Raw genomic sequence first — 21,906 nt, forward strand, 5'->3', positions numbered from 1 at the left:
CACAGAGCGTGTTAACAGCCTGTCCACAGCTGCTGAATCAGGACAGAGCATGGAGACCAGCATGCAAGGAGACCCAAAGACACTGAGCACAGGCACCACCACGAATCGCTCGCTGGAAACAAAGCTCCTTTATTGTGAACTGGGCAGCAACGTGCCGATAGGCGGCCACAGCAATATTTACAAAGACACAGCACTCTGTGGGACGCCATACGTTCCGCAGGCAGCGTCTGCTCCGCCCAAAATCAGATCAAGCTCAGGCAGTGTTCGCTGTCGTTACAGACAGGCCCTGTGATACTTCTGTGCCCTGGAGATAAGAGTGTTTTCTCTCTCAGACACAGCTCCAGAGGCCCACCCCAGCCCACTGTGCCATCCGTTTTGGGAGGGAGGGGGGGGTACAGAATCGCAGTTCATCTGAATTCCTCACAGGCAGGTCCCGGGGCAGGTCTGGGGGGACGGCCCTCGTGTGTGTGTGCGTCCCTGTACCCCCGTCCCACTGCTCTCCGCTTTTTCTCTTTTGTCCTCATCGCTAGCTGTTCCACCAGGACAAGAGTCCCAAGCCTGGCTCACTAATGGACCCCTGCAGGGAGAGAGGGGGGGGAAGGGGGAGAAGGGGGGAGGAAGAAAGAAAGAAACAAAGAGAGGGCAGGAGAGAGAGCGAATAAGTTTATTTTCCTGAAACTTATTAACACAATGCAGGTTGTCATTAACTTTATCTTCCACAGATTGGTTTCGTTTCAGCAACCAGGATTTCATACTCGCGAGTTGTGTGTGGTTAACAGCAGATGTGGCAGACATTATGCGATTGAGTGTGTGAGCAAGTGTGCGAGTCAGTGAGCAAGTGACTGAGTGTGCAAGTGAGTGAGTGAGCGTGCGAGTGAGTGTGTGAGCGGTTGACTGAGCGTGTGTTCTGTTCTCTTACTATCAGCGTGTACGGAGCCTCTTTCTGACCACTATCCTCGGCCACGGTTGTTCCTGGGGTGTCGGTTGCCGTGACAGCAGGACCAGTCGGGGAGGTGTCCAGAAAGACTTGGTCCATGACGCGGAAGCGGATCTCCTCGCCCTGATCCATGTAGAGGTCGTGGGCCCCCTCGTCTGTCTCATACTCCCAAACCCACACCTGTTCCGTCTCATCGCTGGGAGGAGGTTAAGGACCACACCTGCAGGACCAGTTTTTTATGTGGATGTAAAACTCAGAAAGCAAGTTTTTCTGAAAAGGCCTTTCCTGGAGTCAGGGAATCTTTATTTTCTAGATTTTTTTGTAGTGCCTTTTTACTTCATGCTTCGTGGTAAGAATTTTAAAAAGGCGTTTGAACAATAAGAAAATGCGGTGATTGATTTAAACATGCTGACTGGAGGATAGGCAGCGAATGACACCTGGTCCCAGGGACTCAAGGAACCCTGAAGACCCCCGGCCAACTGAAGTTCACCCAACATCAGCTGGAAGGAGCCGGTTTGGGCGACACCACTGTGAAATCCTGGTCGGGCTCCAATCATGATGCAGCCCAGATTTCAGGCTGAGATCTCCAGGGCAAAGAGCCCAGCCTATGCTTACTGGCTGAGCCACCCAGGAGCACCTTGCTGACTGTTGGAACAACTGACTGTTCAACTGACAAACTGGCCGATTGATTGATTGAGTAGTAATACACTGTTTGCAGTGATGCAGCCAAATACACACGGAACCCTGTTAGCAAAAGACACACACACACACACACTTTTTCAGAAGACTGGAAATGTCAAGGATACAATTTTGCTGGCTGCTGCAGAGACTCTGGCGGAATGATGATGTCATCGAAGAATCCCAGACTGACTGTAACCCAGAGACCAGAACCATGAACACACCAAGGGCATGTGACAAACTCTGACATTTCCATCAATATGAACAAGGTTATAATAAATGAGAGAGCTTAAGAGGAGTCAACAGATGATTCAGTATTATATGAGCAAATGGTGTTTTCCCCCCTAGTGTTCTATTTAGAAATCTTTTGGCCCTATTTACAGCTTTTAATCCCAGTTTGGAATGCCCATGAATTCAGGGGAATACAGACTAGCATGCACACCGCTCTCAGGTGTGTTAGACTAGCATGCACATCTCTCCCAGGTGTGTTACAGACTAGCATGCACATCCCTCCCATGTGTGTTACAGACTAGCATGCACATTCCTCCCAGGTGTGTTACAGACTAGCATGCACACCCCTCCCAGGTGTTAGACTAGCATGCACACCCCTCTCAGGTGTGTTACAGACTAGCATGCACACCCCTCCCAGGTGTTTTCCAGACTAGCATGCAGGCCCCTCAAAGTTGCAGACAGTTGTGCAGTACAGACACCACAACAAACAGTCCAATGGAAAACAAACAGTGAGAGAATGCAACCGGTCAGCAGAGGACAAGAATAAACACAACCAAGACAGAGGACAGGACAGCTGACAAATGGCTAGAGGATGAGTCATATGCAAAGTCTGACACAAACAGTTCAAACAAACAACACATAACATGCAGGAAATACTGCATAAAGACAGACAAACAGACAGACAGGTAAGTAACAGTGACAGGTAAAGGCACGACAGGTTGAGGTAGGTTGGCAGGCAGACAGACAGACAGACAGCAGACTGCCTTACCGTGCACCCCCTCCTGGCTGCAGTACTTAATCTTCCCCACCAGGATCTCGTCCAGGAAAGGATGGAACACCACATACCTGAAGTGCACTGAAAGGACAGACTGTCACTCACCAGGCCTTTCCCTGCACATACCACAGGGAGAGAGCAGCACTGACCTCAGGGCAGCTGGAGCGCCTGCTCATTACTGACAGCCAATGACTGGCAAACGTGCCTCAGACATTTTACACAGAAAAACAAGGTGTTTTTTAATCATGGCTACTGATTACAGTATCATTACCATTTCACCACTTTTCAAGACAAGATGCCTGAACAGAACAGAACAGTGCGGTGTCCACTGTGCACAAAAAGAACTCCCTATTAAAGCACAACTCTCAAAAGTGTTGAACAAGATAAGTAACAAATGTGTTCCAATTCCTATGCCGAAAAAGATATTAGAGAACAATATAATATACAGTTCACTTACCTTGAACCCGTCACATAGTTTCAAAAAGTAAAATTAATTTTTAATCCAAATGGCTACAGAATTACATTACTGAGCATGAGTATATTATTGCCAGTTTTCAAAATATGAGTGTCCATGCTGGGCATTTAAAAGACCAGTAGGTTTATGGTTGAGGGAAAACTGTAACAGGATGTCCCAGTTTTCTTCCCATACCTTTAGTGTGTGAGGCGCCATCACCTGGGAATATATACGAGTCCTCTAGTTTGGTGATGTCATACAGACAGATGCACAGACCTACGTTGTAGACTACCTGCAGGATAAGTACATTGGAAGACAAAGACAGAGCAGGACGTGAGCAAGATATGACCATGAGGACAATGGAAGCGCTGTCCATTTTCTTTAAGTTAATAACTTTCAACATTGATCCGCGGCATCTAAAATCCAGCTAAGTATGACGCATATTTGTCTGCTGTCACAGAGAATATTTACAGTACACAACAACCCCTCACCTTGTTAGCCAACTTTTTGTTTAATTCTTCAGCAATGGCCTCGTTGAGTTGTCGCTGAAACTGCCACGGAGGAATCCTCACCGTGTCCACCATCTCCACTACAACGAACATCCTGACAGCAGGGGAAGAAATCAGATAGGACAGCTAACATACCAATCCATGAAAATGTGCTTAGACTTATTATTAATTGCGTTTAGTCAAATGTCAAAACTGTGAGATACTGGTATTGGAACTAGGTGAAAATACCGAATTAAGAAGCTACCAAGAAACTCGTATAAGCTAACTAACGTTAGCAATGTAATATTTGCACATCAGTGGCATCAGTTAGCCAACTTACACACCGCTAACCTTCATATAACCCCAATATATTCCTGTCGTCTGTCGGTCCTGTTACAACTAATTTGCTAAACAACACAGCTTACCTTTTGGTGGTAGTTAGCTAGCTAGCAAGCAGGCTAACATCGACGTAGCCAGTACCAGAGAAGTTAGTCCTCCTGAGATTGTAATTTTAGTTAACTCTTTCCTTGGAAACCTTGACCTGAATTCAATTACCTGACTTTCGTTTTGCGCTTGACAAGTGCCTACTCTTTATGCTATCGTCATTCTTTAGGTTTGTTATCAAGTTTTCTACTAATTTTTTCAGATGGATTCCCTATTTTGCTTCTTGTGTGTTGGACGTACTAGTCCATACTTTACGACCATGTGCTTTAATTGCGACAACACGCATCCGTTTACGGTAAGCCTAGTGCGCAGGTCCGCCAATTCTAATTCTAAATACGGGGCCGTGTCCGAATTAGCACACCTGCCTACTATTGAATATACACGTTGTAGTTGCAGTTTCTTTTTTATAGAGATCTTATTACACTATTTATGTTATGTACATCCCATTGAAAAGACAAATATCACGACTGGACAGATACGAAATGATCACAAACAAAATGGGCAAAAATTCTTTGATAAATATTTAATCACTTTTGATAAGTCAAATCTCATTCTTGCAAGCTGAAAAACTCCCAATCCTCTGTCCCACCACTTTATAAAATCAAATTATTCAAATCAAAACGAGATGAAAACAGTGGAGAGTGTCAAAATCTAGAGATAACAATGCAAATGCCAGAAATAGATTTCTGGAGACAGCCATCTGTCATACTTCTATGAATAGAAAAAAGAGACTTTTGGAAATCACTTAAATTTTCTGAAAAGTTTTAAATCAAATTTATACCCCAAAATTATTAAATTACACAGAGTAGATAATTAGCTGTTAACTGTCATGAACAGATGTCATATTCTGTTCACCTGAAGCCCACAGATTGCACTCCTCTGAAATCTACATGGCATTCTATTATGTGATTATACAGCAGAAACACAGATTCAAACCAGATGGCAACAGTATCTTGCATTGTGTAACATCATAATATTAGCATATGGGCGTATGAGGATGTTATCTGTATGTGTTATGATGCACAGAAGTAGATTCAGTTCTACACTGAAAGCAAATCACAAACCTCAGAGTTAGTCAAAAGCACTTTGAAACAGGTATAAATTAGATAAAGCCTTCAGCAACATAAAGTACTGTTAGAATTTTCTTGGTAGTACTTACATTCACTAATCACAGTTACACTATTACACAATTACCAAGTATCAATTTTTTAAGGGCATAAGCAAACCAAAAATATTGTCATATTTTTTTAAAGGTTTTTATTTTTGCATTTTGTTAAGCGTTCAAAGCAGGACTATGAGGCATCTTTGGCGATAATTGCAAAAGACAGATCATGAGGGAGCCATTTATTACAAACTTCTGTTTAGAGGGCTTTAATGCTTTTACCATTTTAACTCTGGGAAAATTTACACGAGGGATTGTTCTGACAGATTCTGATGTACAACAATAAATTTGATTGAACTGCATCAACCCATCATCAATGACAGAGGTGACTCAAACCATTTCCATCTCAGAGATCTATGGAAACACGGTGGAAATAAAACAAAACAGCTGCCTTCGTCGTTCCCTCCACCTTTTTGGGCAGAAATTAGTATCATGAACCACAGGAAAATAGTTACACTGTATTCCGCAGAGTAGGAGCACCAGAGCAGATGGAGTTTTAAGTGCTCAAACTCCTAGACTTGACCATTCAGTTCACCCACCAATATACTAGAGAGTGATTCCAACCAGCAATGCGGTCATTTCCTTGTCAAGATACAGAGCACAGCTGGGCTGGGCACTCATCTGAACAGAAACAATGGACCGGAAAGTCCGGCTTTTCAACTGGAGACTGTACCTCTATCGGTTGCTCTCATAAACGAGGACCCGTTACCACGAACTGGTAGCCGTCAGCACCTCTTTCCCCAATATACACACACGCCGCTCAGCCAAAGTACCCCACACATCCTGCCCGTGGCGTGTGCATAGGCCGGTTAGCGCGCCGAACGCCGTAACATATCGATTCATCTACATCTCCACTGTCTACATATTCACACATTCTATGTTTCAGTTTCACAACAGTGAGGATTTGAGGGTCGAGACAAAATCCAAGCAGGGCCAAGCTAACTTCAAAATCAACAACCCATTTCTTACGCCACTATACTTGCCCTTGTAATGATTTATGCACATTTTTCAAACGCCAATTTTAAAGATTGTATCAAGGAAAGTGTGATGTGTAGAAGACTGTGTACCATAGATCCTGTACATACTAAACAGCAGTAATGTCTAGGCCCCTGTACACTAGATTGTGCGTATATATATATATATTTTTTTTTTTAAAGACAACTTCCTGACATGGTGAACTATCCTACAGCCCCAGCATTTTCGCAGAGGGTAATTCCAAGACTGACAGGACAGGCACTGGGAGAGGATCCGTTTCATAAAAGAGAGCCACACGTAGGAGACAAAAATGGCTGGACAGGCAGAACAGATTCTACTTCACGCGTTTCTCTCGCTCGCTTGTTCACACGCACGCACAGGCAGGCAGACAAGCAGAAAGGGTTCCATTTGCTGAAATGTCACTATGTCACAACCTACTTCAGTGGGCAAAAGCTCAGTTCTGGCCTATGGAGCGGAGTGTTGAGAAAAAAAACAACATAAATAAAGGAGAAACAAATAATGAAATGCAACGAACTGTGAGTGAGAGACGGAGACTGGACTCCAGAGAGTGAGGAGTGGTTGCATGTGTGTATGCACGTGTGTGTGTGAGTGTGTGTGCATGTGTGCCATAAAGAGAGATAGCAATAAGATTAGCACTGCACAGCGGGATATGTCCTCAGTTTCCTTGCATTTGGACTCACAGAAGTTTGGGGTTGAGAGTTTCCTCATTCTCACAAAACCACATTAATAGGTTTAAAAGTGAAGAGAGATGACTTGCCCCAAAATACAACAATCGGAGACTGCAGGACCCAACCTACAGGGGGCGCTGTGCAGCTAGCATCTCATGTCTCTCTCCGCTTTTTACTTGAGCTGGATTTGGCTGGTAACAAAAATGCAAATACAGAACCCTACAAAAAAGGGTTTTCACTGGGACAGAAGAGGGATTCAAACTGCAGTTTCTTCACCAAAACTGTAAAGCACTAGACAAGAAAAATCTGATCAATATTTCACTGCTCAGTAAAATACATATAAATAAATGTCTCTCTTTAAAACATGGGAATATTATTGACCTTTCTAGGGATCAGTAAATAAAGGTGGGGAGAGGGGAACTGTCAGAAATGGTTCTGTACGTTCTGGAACTGATAATAAAATACTGACGTGCCTGTGCCTCTGTGTGTGTGTGTGTGTGTGTGTGTGTGTATACGTGTGTGTGTGTGCTGTAACACAGCAGAATTCATGACACACACGAGGGGAAGTCTGGAGTGCCGTCTGTCACTGGGCACCATGTAGCTTACACTGAACTATGAGTCTATGATCTAGAGAGAAGGAGTGAGTATAAACGTCACACATCAGCCAATGTGAACAGTGTGACTTCAGTTTGAGATCCAGAGTCATGACAGCATTGGAGTGATCCTAAAATCAGTGCCGAGGAGTGTTGGTATGGTTATATTTGCGCTCAGTAACGCTCTCTCCGTTGTTTGGTGATGCGCACAATTATGTCTGACTTTCAAGTACGGGTGTTTCTTCTATACAAAAAATGAACTTAACATTTACACCTGAAAAACGGATAGTTCCCCGTCTAAGAACAGAAGCACACGCGTTTTAACAAGCGGCACCTAGCAAGCGTTGAGTATGGGCATGAATCTCTCCCTGTGTGTGTGTGCGCGTGTGTGTGTGTGTGCGTGTGTGTGTGTACATTCACATGTGTGTACATGAAAGTGTGTTGCCTATTCAGTTAATGTCAGGAGTGGAAGGTTTGAACTGGCGTGTGTGAATGTACGAGAGAGGTGTGGCTTCTCATGCTTTCTCCACATCCTTGGGTCATAACACCTTCCCCTGTGAGGTGTGGCCCCTCCCCCTTTCTGTATCAACAGCTCCTCTCCGGGCTCCGCCCACTCAGTGCTGCAGCTCCTTCATCCTGTTGAGGGCGCTGCCGGACTGGAACCACTCGATCTGCGTCTCGTTGAAGGTGTGGTTCAGCTCGATGGTGTCCTGACTCCCGTCCTTATGCTTGATCACCGCTGTCAGAGGCTGAGGGGAGGGTGGGGTGGGAGGAGGGTACCAATCAGAACATCAGCTGCACGGATGGAGCGTGTGCGAGAGGTAGGTTATGGATCAAAAATGAAGCGCAGGGTGTTAATTAAAAGGGAGTGAGGTTGACAGGACAGGAGGAGGGTTTGATGGACAGGGCATCCCTCACCTTTCCCGGGGCAAACGTTTTGAGGCCTTTGATGCAGATCTTGTCGTCAGGGCGGATCTTGTCGTAATCGTGGGGGTCGGCAAAGGTTAAGGGGAGGAGCCCCTGCTTCTTCAGGTTGGTTTCTGGAGGAGGGAGGGGGGGGTAACAGCAAACACTAATAAGGCCGTGCATCCCACATCTCCATCACTCACCCGCAGCCTGTGGGAAGATCGGTGGAAACAACAGCTCCACAGACCCACCGCCGTTACTTAGCCTAGTCACTCATTATGTACTCGTGCACAGCGCAACACACACACACACACACACACACACACACACACAAACACACGCACACACACACACACACACACACCGTGGATCCGGGCGAAGCTCTTGACGATGATGACCCTGCCCCCCAGGTGTCTGGGCTCCAGGGCGGCGTGCTCTCTGCTGGAGCCCTCGCCGTAGTTCTCATCCCCGACCACAGCCCACTGCAAACCGTTCTTCTGCAGAGGGAGAGAGAGAGGGGAAGGGGGGGGAGAGAGGGGAGAGCGAGAGAGAGAGACCGAGCGAGTGTGAGAGAGGGATCAGCGGTCAGTGCGGTGCACACGTCTAAAGACAAAATTCCTTAATCCCCCCCGCGGCCTTCTGCCTCTGTGATCCTGCGCAGTTAGCTGCAGCGCGGCCTTCTGCCTCTGTGATCCTGCGCAGTTAGCTGCAGCGCGGCCTTCTGCCTCTGTGATCCTGCGCAGTTAGCTGCAGCGCGGCCTTCTGCCTCTGTGATCCTGCGCAGTTAGCTGCAGCGCGGCCTTCTGCCTCTGTGATCCTGCGCAGTTAGCTGCAGCTCGGCCTTCTGCCTCTGTGATCCTGCGCAGTTAGCTGCAGCGCGGCCTTCTGCCTCTGTGATCCTGCGCAGTTAGCTGCAGCGCGGCCTTCTGCCTCTGTGATCCTGCGCAGTTAGCTGCAGCGCGGCCTTCTGCCTCTGTGATCCTGCGCAGTTAGCTGCAGCGCGGCCTTCTGCCTCTGTGACCCTGCGCAGTTAGCTGCAGCGCTGCCTTCTGCCTCTGTGATCCTGCGCAGTTAGCTGCAGCGCGGCCTTCTGCCTCTGTGATCCTGCGCAGTTAGCTGCAGCGCGGCCTTCTGCCTCTGTGATCCTGCGCAGTTAGCTGCAGCGCGGCCTTCTGCCTCTGTGATCCTGCGCAGTTAGCTGCAGCGCTGCCTTCTGCCTCTGTGATCCTGCGCAGTTAGCTGCAGCGCGGCCTTCTGCCTGTGTGATCCTGCGCAGTTAGCTGCAGCCCGGCCTTCTGCCTCTGTGATCCTGCGCAGTTAGCTGCAGCGCGGCCTTCTGCCTCTGTGATCCTGCGCAGTTAGCTGCAGCGCGGCCTTCTGCCTCTGTGATCCTGCGCAGTTAGCTGCAGACACATGCTGACCTTTGGGAATGGACACCCACAAGGTGCGCCGACACCGCGCAATGCAGCATGTAAAAGTAACTTACAAAGCTGTGTAAATGAATGAATCTAGTGAGGGGTTAGTCCTGGGCTCACAGTGAAGATCTCGCCCGTTAAACAGCTCCAATGGGCTGTTCTGTTCTCTGGACCAATGCGAGTCAGTGAGGTTGAGCAACGGCAGACGTCTTCCTGCCTGGTGCGGCTCACCTTGTAGTGGCGGGCGACGTCGGGGACGCCGCCGTACTCGCCGGTCAGCTGGTTGCGGATGCTGTTGATGGCGTCGTTCTCGATGTTGACGGCGCCGATCAGCAGGTTGTTGGAGATGTTGTCCAGGTGACCGCGGAACTTGAGCCAGGGGCCGGCGGCGCTGATGTGGTCTGTGGTGCATTTACCTTTTACCTGGGGGGAGGGGGAGGGGGAGGGGGGGTAGAGAGGAAAATCACCATTCACATCCTTAGTCGTCCTGGGGGTGGAAGCTCCTGCCAGCACACTAATCTGATTGGTCCATCTGATTGGTGTCGTCGGAACCTTCTTTCTGCGACAGCACACTTTTTATAATCAAAAAACTCCATGGCGCAACCACTTCCCCATTAACCGGTAAAACAGTGCCGCCCACCCTTGTTCCTGAAGATCTACAGTCCTGTAGGTTTTCGCTTCAACCCTAACAAAGCACACTAGATAGAGAGCTGGCTGAATAAGGTTTTCCGAATCAGGGTTGAAATGAAAACCTGCAGGACAGCAGATCTCAAGGAGCAGGGCTGGGTAGCGCTGCACAATGACATTACAAAATGTCACACACATTTTCACTCGTGGAGAAATTTTTTCTTCTTCACGGCACCCCCAGTGAGCTCGGACAGCGCACCGGCTGGGAAGCTCCGGCCTACAGGACGGACGTGTGGCGGTTTTTGATTGGTCAGCCGCACCTTGATGAGCACTTGCAGGTCCTCCAGGTCCTTCCCATCCCACTTGTCGAAGGGCTCCAGCAGCTGCAGGCGGTTGCTCTGGGGGTTGACGTCCACGCGGAGGGTGCCGCCGTCCTTGGGGGGGTGCTGGTAGGTGTCCTGTCCCGGGTCGAAGTCTCGGGCGGGAAGCTCATCGCCCGTGGGCGGCTCCAGCTTAAACTTCTCCCCATTGGCCGCAGTCAGGAAGTCCTTCTCCGGGTTAAACTTGAGGGTGCCGGCGATGGCCAGGGCAGTGACGATCTGGACAGAGCGGGTGAGGGTGAAGGGGAGGGGCGGAGAGATTTCTGGGTAAAGCTTTGTGCCCTGTGATGTACTGGAACACATGGGACTCATACTGATGGAAACCCTGGTGCGTTAGAGGTGATGAAACTGGAAAACGGGGAAATGATGGCTTCACTGAATCACAGCCGCGCTGAACTCGCAGACTAAATGACATTACATTGCATTATATTACATTACATTACAGGCATTTAGCAGATGCTCTTGTCCAGAGTGACTTAGACAACTTTATCATTTTTCTGCTGAGTAAACCCATTTGCACAGCTGAGTATTTCGCTGAAGCGATTCAGATTAAGCACCTTGCACCTGTGTGTGTGTGTGTGTATGTGCGTGCGTGTGTGGGTGTGCGTGTGTGTGTGTATGTGCGTGCGTGCGTGTGTGTACGTGTGTGTGTGTGTGTGTGTGTGTGGGTGCGTGTGTGTATGGGTACGTGTGTGTGCCTGCGTGTGTGTGCACACGTGGGCCTGTCGGGTCTGTAACAGGACCGGTACCTCAGGGGAGGTGACGAAGGCGTGTGTCGCAGGGTTGGCGTCGTTCCTGGCGGTGAAGTTCCTGTTGAAGGACGTGACGATGGTGTTCTTCTCGCCCTTCTTCACGTCACGCCTGTGATTGACAGGAGGGGCGGAGCAGGAAGGTTCTCCAGGTTAGAACACAGGTCCCCAATGCAGCCTGAACCTCACAGCAGGGCTCATCACAGGCAGACTTACCTGTCCCACTGTCCAATGCAGGGTCCACAGGCGTTAGCCAAAACCACACCCCCCACATCACTCAGGATCTTCGCCTGCAACCAGGAACACAAACTTTAGGGAGGTACAGCCCACTGAATCTCAGTCACCATCCATCAGCTGTCCTCACTGGGGTAACTCTGTCACAAAGGGTACTTAGGATGCCCCTGTAATAAACTTGTGTAATAAACTGTATTAATAAAGTTTGAATAAAACTTTATTAATACAGCACCCTGCATACAAGGAAACAAAGATCTAAAAGCGCTTATATTGAGGCTTAAATGGGTTATTTACAATTGACTGACGACAAAATATATTTAGTGTAGGATTAGTGATGCTATATTTATTTAAGTTATTAAAGTAAATTAACAGCACTATATATTTAAAAAGTTGGCCATGCCAAGATGTTGGACAGGGAGACTCCGGAATGAATATGGACCCTAGACGGAAACTGTAGATCTGATCTGACATCCCACTGTAACAGCAAAGTCATTCAGTGTTTTTAATTGCATGCATTTTTTATAAACCTGTGATAATGTTAGAGGTGAAATAAACTCTAAACTGGGACGGGCGCTCCATGCTAAGCAAACGGCTCGGCGGCGGGACTCACATAGCCGTCCCGCTCGATGGTGGCGCGGATCTGCTCGGACCCGGGCGTGACGGTGAACTGGGCCTTGCACTTGAGCCCGTGGTCCAGCGCCTGCTTGGCCAGCGAGGCGGCGCGGCCCATGTCCTCATAGCTGGAGTTAGTGCAGCTGCCAATCAGACCTGCGGCGCGCGGGGGACACGCCCACGACAGGGGTCAGGGAGCAGCCAGCACACCTTTCCGTTCTGTCTGCTCCTCTCAACAGCAGCTTAGGTGTGAGATTAGCTTATCAGTTACACTCGCTATATGACACACAAAGGCTTTTCTTTCTTACCTACATTTCAGAGCTCGGTTTACCAGCGTTACGACGCATGCGTGCAGGAACACGCGCACAGCTAGCGCTTCTGCTCGCCTGGAAGGCATTTTGGAGTCGCGGTGTCACCGCGTGCACTTACCCACTTTGACCTCGAGGGGCCACCCGCTCTTTTCAGCCACTGCCCCGATGTCCTCCACAAGGTGCGCCAGGTCGGGGGTGAAGGGCCCGTTAATGTGGGGCTTCAGCTGCAGGACAAGGGCGCAGGCACAGGATTCAAACCAAACGGCTGAGATTACAGCACAATCTTTCCAATTTTAGAATGCCAAACGCATTAAACGTCCGCCTTTGCATTTTAAAGGGGTCTTTTCATCGCTCACACAATTCTGGGCTGGGAAAACCCCTTTGGCTGGACGTGTCAGTCAAATAGCCGAATCAGAAATGGCAAGATGGCGGTGAAGAGCGGCTGCACGCGCTGGGCAGCGCGGCGGGATACGCGTGGGCGGGGCCACACACACGTGGGCGGGGCCGACCTCTCACCTCACTCAGGTTGATCTCCACGACCTGGTCGTAGTTGCAGCCGGGATCCGGAACCAGGTCCTCTTTGTATTCCTCAGCCAGGGCGGCGATGTCTGCGGGGGTGGGGCAGAGAGAGAGAGTGAGGGGGGGGTCCGAGGAGCAGAAAACCCCCAGAACCCCGGAGCGTCGCGTCCCCACTCACCCCCGCGGCCGGTCTTCTCCAGGTAGGTCCTCATGCGGTGGTTGTAGGGGAACACGGAGGTGGTCGCCCCGATTTCTGCTCCCATGTTGCAGATAGTGGCCATTCCTGTGCTCAGAGACAGACAGACAGACAGACGAGGGGTCACACCCACAGCAGGATCCTTTTTCACACAGTTCTAGCTGCTAATCTCATTTCTGTACAGTCTGAGTTTCTGTCATTTTTTATGGAACCTGCACCTCTGCTAGTAAAGTTTTACTGTACATAAAATTTATTTATATCATCATAAAGTCAACCCGTGATCTCCAGTAGAAATTTCTCCTTTTATTTCCTGCTGTGCCTCTGCCGCTCAGTGAGTGTTGGGTGCAGTCAGGACTGTGCTGCTCGGGGTCAGTGGTCTGTGCAGTCAGGACTGTGCCGCTCTGGGTCTATACTTTGCACAGTCAGGACTGTGCCGCTCTGGGTCTATACTGTGCACAGTCAGGACTGTGCCGCTCTGGGTCTCACCTGTGCAGGAGATGGAGTCCACCCCGGGCCCGTGGTACTCCACAATGGCCCCAGTGCCCCCCTTCACGGTCAGGATCCCCGCCACCTTCAGAATCACGTCCTTCGGGGAGGTCCAGCCCGACAGGCTGCCCGTCAGCTTCACACCAATCACCTGAGGACAGCGGCACAGAGGGGCACAGAGCGCCGCCACGGTTACAGACAGGGAGGACAGGGCACAGGGAAAGGTGAACAGACCGGTAGACTCAGACCCCAGATAAGGGCTGCAGAGAGGGGGTCAGGTCGTCACGGCGACTCACGTTGGGGCATTTCAGCTCCCAGGGGATGCCGGCCATGACGTCGACGGCGTCGGCCCCGCCCACTCCGATGCAGATGCTGCCCAGTCCGCCGCCGTTGGGAGTGTGAGAATCTGTGCCGATCAGCATGACGCCCGGGTACGCATAGTTCTCCAGAATGATCTGCAACAGCAAATAATGCATTGGGTTTGTTTTTTGTTTTATAAACAAGACTATGCTTGAAAAAGTAATGTCACTTCTACAAACTACAAACTGTACGGGCACCAAGTCTAATTCTTGTAAAATGATGCTAAGAAAAATGCACAAAAAAACCATTTAAGAGTTTGAATTATTAAACGTAAAATAGCATTATATGTTGTGTAAAACGTAATGCAAGAAAGCGGGGAAAACACCGTCACAGAAAGACGGGCATGCAGGGCCACGGTGTGCTGGTTTCCACAGCTTCTCAGCACCTGTCATTCCTTCAGCTAACTGATCGGCTATAAAATCCACACACCTCGTTCTCAAGGCCTCAGTCAGCTGCAGATTGCACACAAATACCTGCAGGCACAACACTACGGGCCTCTAGGACTTGGTTTTAACATCCCTGATGGAGCCAAATTAAAATCAAATTCCAGCTCCACTAAGCAAATGCTCTTTCAAATAAAAAGACCATACACTCAATAACAATGCAAAATAATAATGCTACAAAATGTTATTTTAAACAGAAACTCAAAAACAAGGGAACTTCAAGGAATTTAGGAAAAGACTATCGCAACTGACTGCTACTGTTATGCGGAGTAAATAAAACTTATCAATACGACCCACTGGTTGATTAAAGAGATGATCACCATTTAATGAATAACCCAAACCTACCAGGAGATACCTCAAAGATACACTTGTTTGCTGTGGTTTGTAATGGTTTCTCGAGTTATTAAATACTTAAACGGAGGGGCTTTCAATGTTTACCATGTTGTTTCTGTTTAAAAAAGAAACAATTAGGCTAATCCCTACTGTATTTGTTCAGCAGATGACTAGACCGAAATCATCCAAGATACAATAGCACACGATTTACTTACAATACATTTAAACAGCTGGATATTTTACTGAACAATCCAGCTGCAAGTACACTTCTAATGCACAGATAAGACTCCAGTCCCTCTTAGGCTCTGAACCCACAACCTTCTGGTTTCAAGTCTGTTTTTCAAACTGCAGGTAATCTTCACACCAGCATAAAAACAACCCTGAACTGCTCAATAAGCTCCACGGATGACAGGAACTTGCCGTCTTACCTGATGGATGATTCCTGAGCCTGGTTTCCAGAAACCGACTCCATACTTGGCTCCAGCACTGGCCAGGAAGTTGTACACCTCCTGGTTCACTTCCTGGGTCACGAGGAGAAGGTGGGGAGAGGAAGAAGCATCGTATTTTCAGTGTCCATCTCTGCACAATGCAATGCCAAACTTTCTTCCTGAATTCCATCACAGTGCTCATGTTGAATTGAGTCAGTGTTTTCCATTTTCACCTAACTCTTCAAGCTTACTAGCTCCTCATGGTTGCTAGCTCGGTTTTTGCTGCCATTTTATCGCTGCTAAACTGGAATAGCTATTTTAGGATCAGATCTTCACACACCAAGCTCACATCCTCAATTCCTGCCACCTGCAGCTCTAGTGATTATATTAGTGAACCACTTAATGTTACAAACATGCATTCACTTTAGCCAAGCAAATGATTTTGTATTAAGATTTGGAATTTTGGTGTGAAATACAATTTTTAATTAATCGATTGCACTTTTGGGCACCGACTATTGATGCTGAGATTTTAGATTCATAATCCAACTTCTGAGCACCACCCCACCCCTCCCTACCCCTAACCCCTCCCTCTATTCCTCTCCCTACCCCTCCCTCCCCCTCCCTCCCCTACCCCCTCCCCCCCTCTGACCCCTCCTCCTTCCCTCACCTTGGCCCTCTGCAGGTCCTGGGCCCCGCCGGCCTGGGCCTCTATCAGGTGGTCGCAGTGGATGGTGGAGGGCACGGCCACCCGGGGCAGGCCGCTGCTGATGAACTGCAGCATGGCCATCTGCGCCGTGGCGTCCTGCATGGCCACGCGGTCCGGCCGCAGCCGCAGGTAGGTGCGCCCGCGCGCGATATCCTGCCCCGCCGGGTCGTCCAGGTGCCCGTACACGATCTTCTCCGACAGGGTGAGCGGTCGGTTCAGTCTGCGAGGGTGCAGGGGGGGAATTAGGGCATTTAAAGCTACTTCCCTATTCTATAATGATAATGCCTACCTGACCTGACATTAGGCCCTGATTAAAAGACTTAGCCTATGAGAAATGAGGACCGATACATTTTTACAAATCACAGCAGTCATTTCTCACTTCTCTGTCATCAGCTGTCACGTGTCAGACACCTCATCATTTTACCACTGATGCATGATGAGTACAGCATGAAGGAACTCTGTGCCAGACTTGAGAACTGAGAATGACTCTGTGCTCGGCTGAACGGCCTGACTGAAGAATGACGGGAGAGAATGGAGCTCTGCAGGAACATTCTGCAGGGATGTGGGTCTGACCTCTTCCGGACGATGTCGATGTTGGTGCGCAGCTGCTCGTAGTTGATGCTGGAGCCGGGTTCGAAGCGGCTCATGGCCACCTTGGCCTTGGCGCTGAGGGCTGCCGACACATGCAGCCGCCGGGCTCCCTGTCCTAAGACCAGCTGAGGATACACACACACACAAGGCAGGGGTCAGAGGTCAACATCTCATCTCAACCCATCAGCAAATATGCTTTTCTCCTTGATGAACTCCATGAATTACACATCTGAAGCAGGACACAACACCAAAAATGCTTTATTGTACAGCACACCCCCATCTGTTCAGTTCACATCACATAATGTAAATTTCTCTCTCTCTTTTTTTTTTTTTAACACTTTTAATTGTTAAATGTTAAAAGAATTTGAAAAAAACACAAAAAAAACCAAACACCACAGCCTAACTGGAGAATACAGACATTTGTGAATAATTTAATAAAACTACTACTATTTCTACTACTATCCATCCATCCATTATCCATACCCGCTTATCCTGAGCAGGGTTACAGGGCATGCTGAAGCCTATCCCAGCGTGCATTCAGCGAGAGGCCGGAATACACCCTGGACAGGCCGCCAATCTATCGCAGTGCTATTTCTACTACTAAACAAATTATTATTATTATTAGATCATAATAATAATAATAATAATAATAATAATAATAGGGTTTTCTTGCATTGAAATGTCCTAGGCAGGCTGCCTAATTGTTTTATCAAGCCACCTGAGCCACCTATTGGCAAAAAAACACCTGTAAACAATTAGGCAATAAACAGTCTGTGCATTTCTGGCAGAATTGGGTGACTTCAAGTTTTTTTAAATATTTGACTGCTTTTAAGTTTATGTACAAAATTACACATGCTAAATGAACTACAGCAGAATCCGCTTAATTGTGTAAAAGAATGAGACAGTAGACAGAGCCCACACATCCACTATCAAACCAATTTTAAAAGTAAACCGCCAACTTTAGTACATTTTGGCGGTTTTGCGTCTTTATAGTTTAACAGTCATAAATAGTTATTTATGCCATATCTGCTAACTTTTAGAAGGGTATTTATAGATCATTATGCAACATAATTGGACACAATTCCATTAAAACATCCAAAATATGTGATAATGATTCATGCAAATATTTGTTCATTCTACACTAGGATTAATGGGAAATGGTTTGGGATTTCGCAATTCTATACAAATATCTGAATTATTTGATATTCCCTTATGCAATTTAATTAACTCTACTGTATTAGTATCAACCTACCATTAAACTAACCAGGTTTGCCTATAAGTGCCTAAACAGAAAAATGAAATTCTGAAATTCTGTTTAATGTATAATTAACACCAGTGACAAAAAAGATGCTACAATAATTATTTGAGTGAATAGGCCAAAGCTGACATGTGTGGATTCAGTAAGTCAATTAATATTGCATTTTAAGTTTGAGTGACAAAAATGGAATGCATTCTAAGGCATTGCTACTGCAAATCCAAATACCACTATTCCCGTAGAATTACCACCTTACAATGCATTAATCCTTCGGTTTAGGTTATATTTCTCCCCAATTCTGGGACTTACAAAATGTAACCCTTCAATAAATATTATAATTGTTCCTTTTTTTAATCACACGTTATTTTTTTACATTCTAAATGTATGCCATGCTAAACCTAAGCCACCACCTAAACACTATTTTCAGCCAGGAAAACACTATTATCCCGTAATAATGAAGTGCTTACAAGTCAATCAGATAGTATTGGGATCCGTAAGAAGGGAATCAGAATTACAAACAGGATGCTTTGCTACACAGCTTACGGAGTCCTCAAAAAGTCCCCATGAATGGAAAACGGAATACTATACAAAAGCTGACTTTCAAGTATGCTCTTTACCACAAGCAATTCCGATCATTTGCTAAGGTCACACATAAAACATAGCCTACTTGTTGATTTGCTCCACAACTAAATTGCCCAGAAATGAAGTTATAAAGAAAATATTAGCCTATGTATGCAGTTCCTCTTCTTGAGTGAAATGAAATGGCAGTTTCTTGCCCATAGTTTTCAACAATGTCAGAGGAAAAATGTTTCAATTTATTAGATTTTTGTTAAGGTTAACGAAAATTAGGACTTGACAATCAAATTCACAGTGACTATTTTTGGAGAGGACGTCACAATTTGTGTCGCCCAACCTGGTACAATAACAAATTGATTAAGAATGTTCTGGAACAAAGGGTACGGAATTTACAAGGTATCTCAAGGTTCAGTCAACAGATGTAATTATGGTAACATGCTGGCTTTTACAACTGGAGATGAATAAACTCAACTCACAGCTACAGTCAAGCTGTATAACTTCATTTTGGCACAACTTCCCACTAATAAGGTACAATACATGATGGACATCAAAAGAAAGGTATAAATCATATATCCAAAGAAGGTATAGGATTCTATGTGTATCATAATTTTTAAAAATACTCAAAGAACAAAACAGGCCAAAAACTCATAATTTATCAATATACTTAATCACCAAGCAACAGAACAGCTGCGCTGAATTCCATTATAAGACACGGCAGGCGTCGTCTGTGAAGGTTCTACACCCACACATATTTAACTGCTTGTCACCTTGCTGTCCCCTTGAACGTAAAACAAGGAAGTGCGTGCGTGCGTGTTTCGGTACTTGTGGTCCCCTTGAATGTAAAACAAGGAACCGCATGTGTGTGTTTCGGTACCGAAACGCTGAGTTACGTAACGGTGTACGAGCAATAGAGCCAAGAGACCTTTATCAATGCAGATATCCAGATACAGAACATCAGAAAGAGAGACGCAACAATACTTCAAAGAAAGTCCTTTAAAACGTTGACTGATCAACACTTAAGTATTTAAAATATTTTAAAAGTTATCAGCTGAAGAAATATTTGAACATAGCAAAAGAGAAAAATAACCATTTGTTTAAAATAGTGCAGCCATCGATGCTAGGCTATGTGAAAAGGCAGGGTCCATGACAAATGCATCCGTCAAGTTAGCTGGTCACTTGTATATAAAGAAATGAATAAATAAATAAGTGAATTAATACATTTAAAAAAAATACATAAAATGTGTTGACTATACAGATAACCATTGCCTTCACCAACACTGACAGCAATAAATGAGCATACTTAATACAACGGCTGCAAAAAACAAGAACGGTTTTAATATGCGCATAGCATGTGTCTACATGCTGCCGAAACTAGGCACATCGGCAAGGACCTTTGGACCAATTGAACAATAACACACCATCATAGATTCGGTTATTTTACCACAATCTCACTTTCCATTAACCTGATCACTGTTGTTTACTGCGTCACTATGCGAACCAAAGCAAGTGCGCACACTGTATTTCAAGTAACCTTGCGATCACCTTGCAAAAAATATGGACACTTTGATGCCACGTCAAGTCTTAAAACAACGTATGTTTAAACTTCAATAACACAGATGTTTATTGTGGCTTATTTTAATGAGTCTTGTCGGTCTCCCCTTGGAATACGTTCCCAGGGTAGTGACGAATTTAAACCCCGTTAGACGTAGTAGTATAACGGATCTAACGCGAGGACACAATGACCTGGGATAGCCTGGTTAGCGAGTTATGCGCACATCTAGTTATTTCCTGTATAAATACTCGCGAAAACATAACCCAACCACATAACAAAGGCACAATATGTCTTTGGCGTTTGCGCGTGTCTACGGGAGACACTCAAAAAATAAGTACCTGTCAAACTGACACTAAAATACTCAGTTACCTGAAGCCGGGTGACAGTCAAACAGTAGGACGCCATTTTGTTCACTGACAAAGATGTGTCGCATTAGAATGACGTCAGTGACTTGTTTTTATATAGCCTGAGGCTCCCTGTCCTAAAAGAAGCATAAGATTTTATATACATCTTTGTTCTTGCACTTAACGACCAGTATCCATCGTTTAAAGGTTTTAATGAATTAATTATTTTTCTTCAAAACTGTTGATATTTTTAGATATAAACGATAAAATTATCGCAATCTTTTTTTATTGTGATACTTGCATTACTCTGCAAAGATAGTAAATTGTGACGCGTTCCATTCGCTGGACGAAGAAGCGGAGAAACGTTTCCAAACGCTCGTGAGAAGTACTGGAAGAAAGCCCTATTATTCAAGAAAAATGTATTTCGTCCTATAAGAAATTTCATTTTTAATTAAAATAAATATATATGGTATGCATTAAAAAAAAAGATACCATAAAATGTAAATGTAAAAATAAATGACACTGTTCAAAAAGTGAAATAACATGTAAAGATGTTAGATTTAATCTTTTTTCAAGAGAGACACGTAAAGTAAAAAAGGGAGTGTTAGTAGTCCATAGAAGTACCATTATAAAGAAAAAATCAAATATCCCAATTAATAGTTTCTTGGATTTAAACCAGGCTGATCCTTGCATATAAGTAATTTCACGATACAGAAAGACTGGTAGTTTGGACGTGTACTTAATGGAAAACATTATGTAGGCTATTTAATAACAAAATTCGTTTTTTATTATTATTTCAAGTTTCTTTTAGAACCACTTTAAGAATGATTTCTTTATATTTCATTAAAATTCAGTCTTTGAAAACCACCTCCACATGCACTGACATCATCTGCATACACATGATATTTTAAATGCTTAAAGGAGTAGTTGTGGATTAGACCAACGAGGTAGCCTACATGTTTTAAAACTGTTTTTACATTATAACCTAGGCCTACTGTCTTCCAATGATATGTGCCGAGTATGGTCTGCGAGATAATTCTGAAACCAGCAAAAGCAGTACAGCCAATTTAAATATGCTGAAAACATACATACGTACATACTAGGCCTACATACAAGCATGTAAATATAGATATTTAATATTCTTTTTAATGCATGTTTCCACCGTAATGGATATTAATTAGCAAGCTAATTTATTATTTAAAATATGTGACATGAAAACCAATAGGCTATTTTACTGAATTGAGAAGAGGTGTTTGACATAACAAGTCGCCATGTTGTGAGGCTACCAAAACCAGCTAATTAACTTCTTGTTTTCAGATATGTTTTATGCACGTTCTCATAACATTACCTGATGATGTTAATGCTATAAACATGATCTATGTGAAATAGAAAAGGAAAAAAGAATGGACAAATAAACCTTAGGACGTAGGCCTAGTATTAATTTTGTAACAGTGCGC

At 45.7% G+C, this 21,906-nt stretch overlaps 2 protein-coding genes across 2 annotated transcripts; both read right to left on the bottom strand.

Moving 5' to 3' along the window:
* Positions 1-109: 109 nt before the first annotated feature.
* polr3h (polymerase (RNA) III (DNA directed) polypeptide H) lies at positions 110-4,299 on the bottom strand. Its single transcript, XM_064314632.1, has 7 exons — positions 3,989-4,299; positions 3,567-3,678; positions 3,271-3,367; positions 2,616-2,702; positions 1,744-1,807; positions 920-1,133; positions 110-577 (listed from the first exon to the last, which is right to left on the bottom strand). Exons 2-7 carry the CDS (start codon positions 3,675-3,677, stop codon positions 527-529), a joined length of 624 nt encoding a protein of 207 aa, XP_064170702.1. The 5' UTR covers position 3,678; positions 3,989-4,299; the 3' UTR covers positions 110-526.
* A 216-nt stretch (positions 4,300-4,515) lies between these two features.
* On the bottom strand, positions 4,516-20,580 carry LOC135243092 (aconitate hydratase, mitochondrial-like). The gene is made up of 17 exons (XM_064314617.1): positions 20,475-20,580; positions 16,705-16,847; positions 16,093-16,351; positions 15,426-15,518; positions 14,158-14,316; positions 13,862-14,012; positions 13,358-13,462; positions 13,177-13,268; positions 12,779-12,884; positions 12,348-12,505; positions 11,720-11,793; positions 11,504-11,615; positions 10,695-10,973; positions 9,979-10,170; positions 8,697-8,829; positions 8,345-8,466; positions 4,516-8,175 (listed from the first exon to the last, which is right to left on the bottom strand). The coding sequence occupies exons 1-17, from the start codon at positions 20,508-20,510 to the stop codon at positions 8,041-8,043; spliced, it is 2,349 nt and encodes a 782-aa protein (XP_064170687.1). The 5' UTR covers positions 20,511-20,580; the 3' UTR covers positions 4,516-8,040.
* Between the last annotated feature and the right edge of the window lie 1,326 nt (positions 20,581-21,906).

The sequence above is a fragment of the Anguilla rostrata genome, chromosome 17, assembly GCF_018555375.3.
Source record: "Anguilla rostrata isolate EN2019 chromosome 17, ASM1855537v3, whole genome shotgun sequence".
Taxonomy (NCBI): Eukaryota; Metazoa; Chordata; class Actinopteri; order Anguilliformes; family Anguillidae; genus Anguilla; species Anguilla rostrata.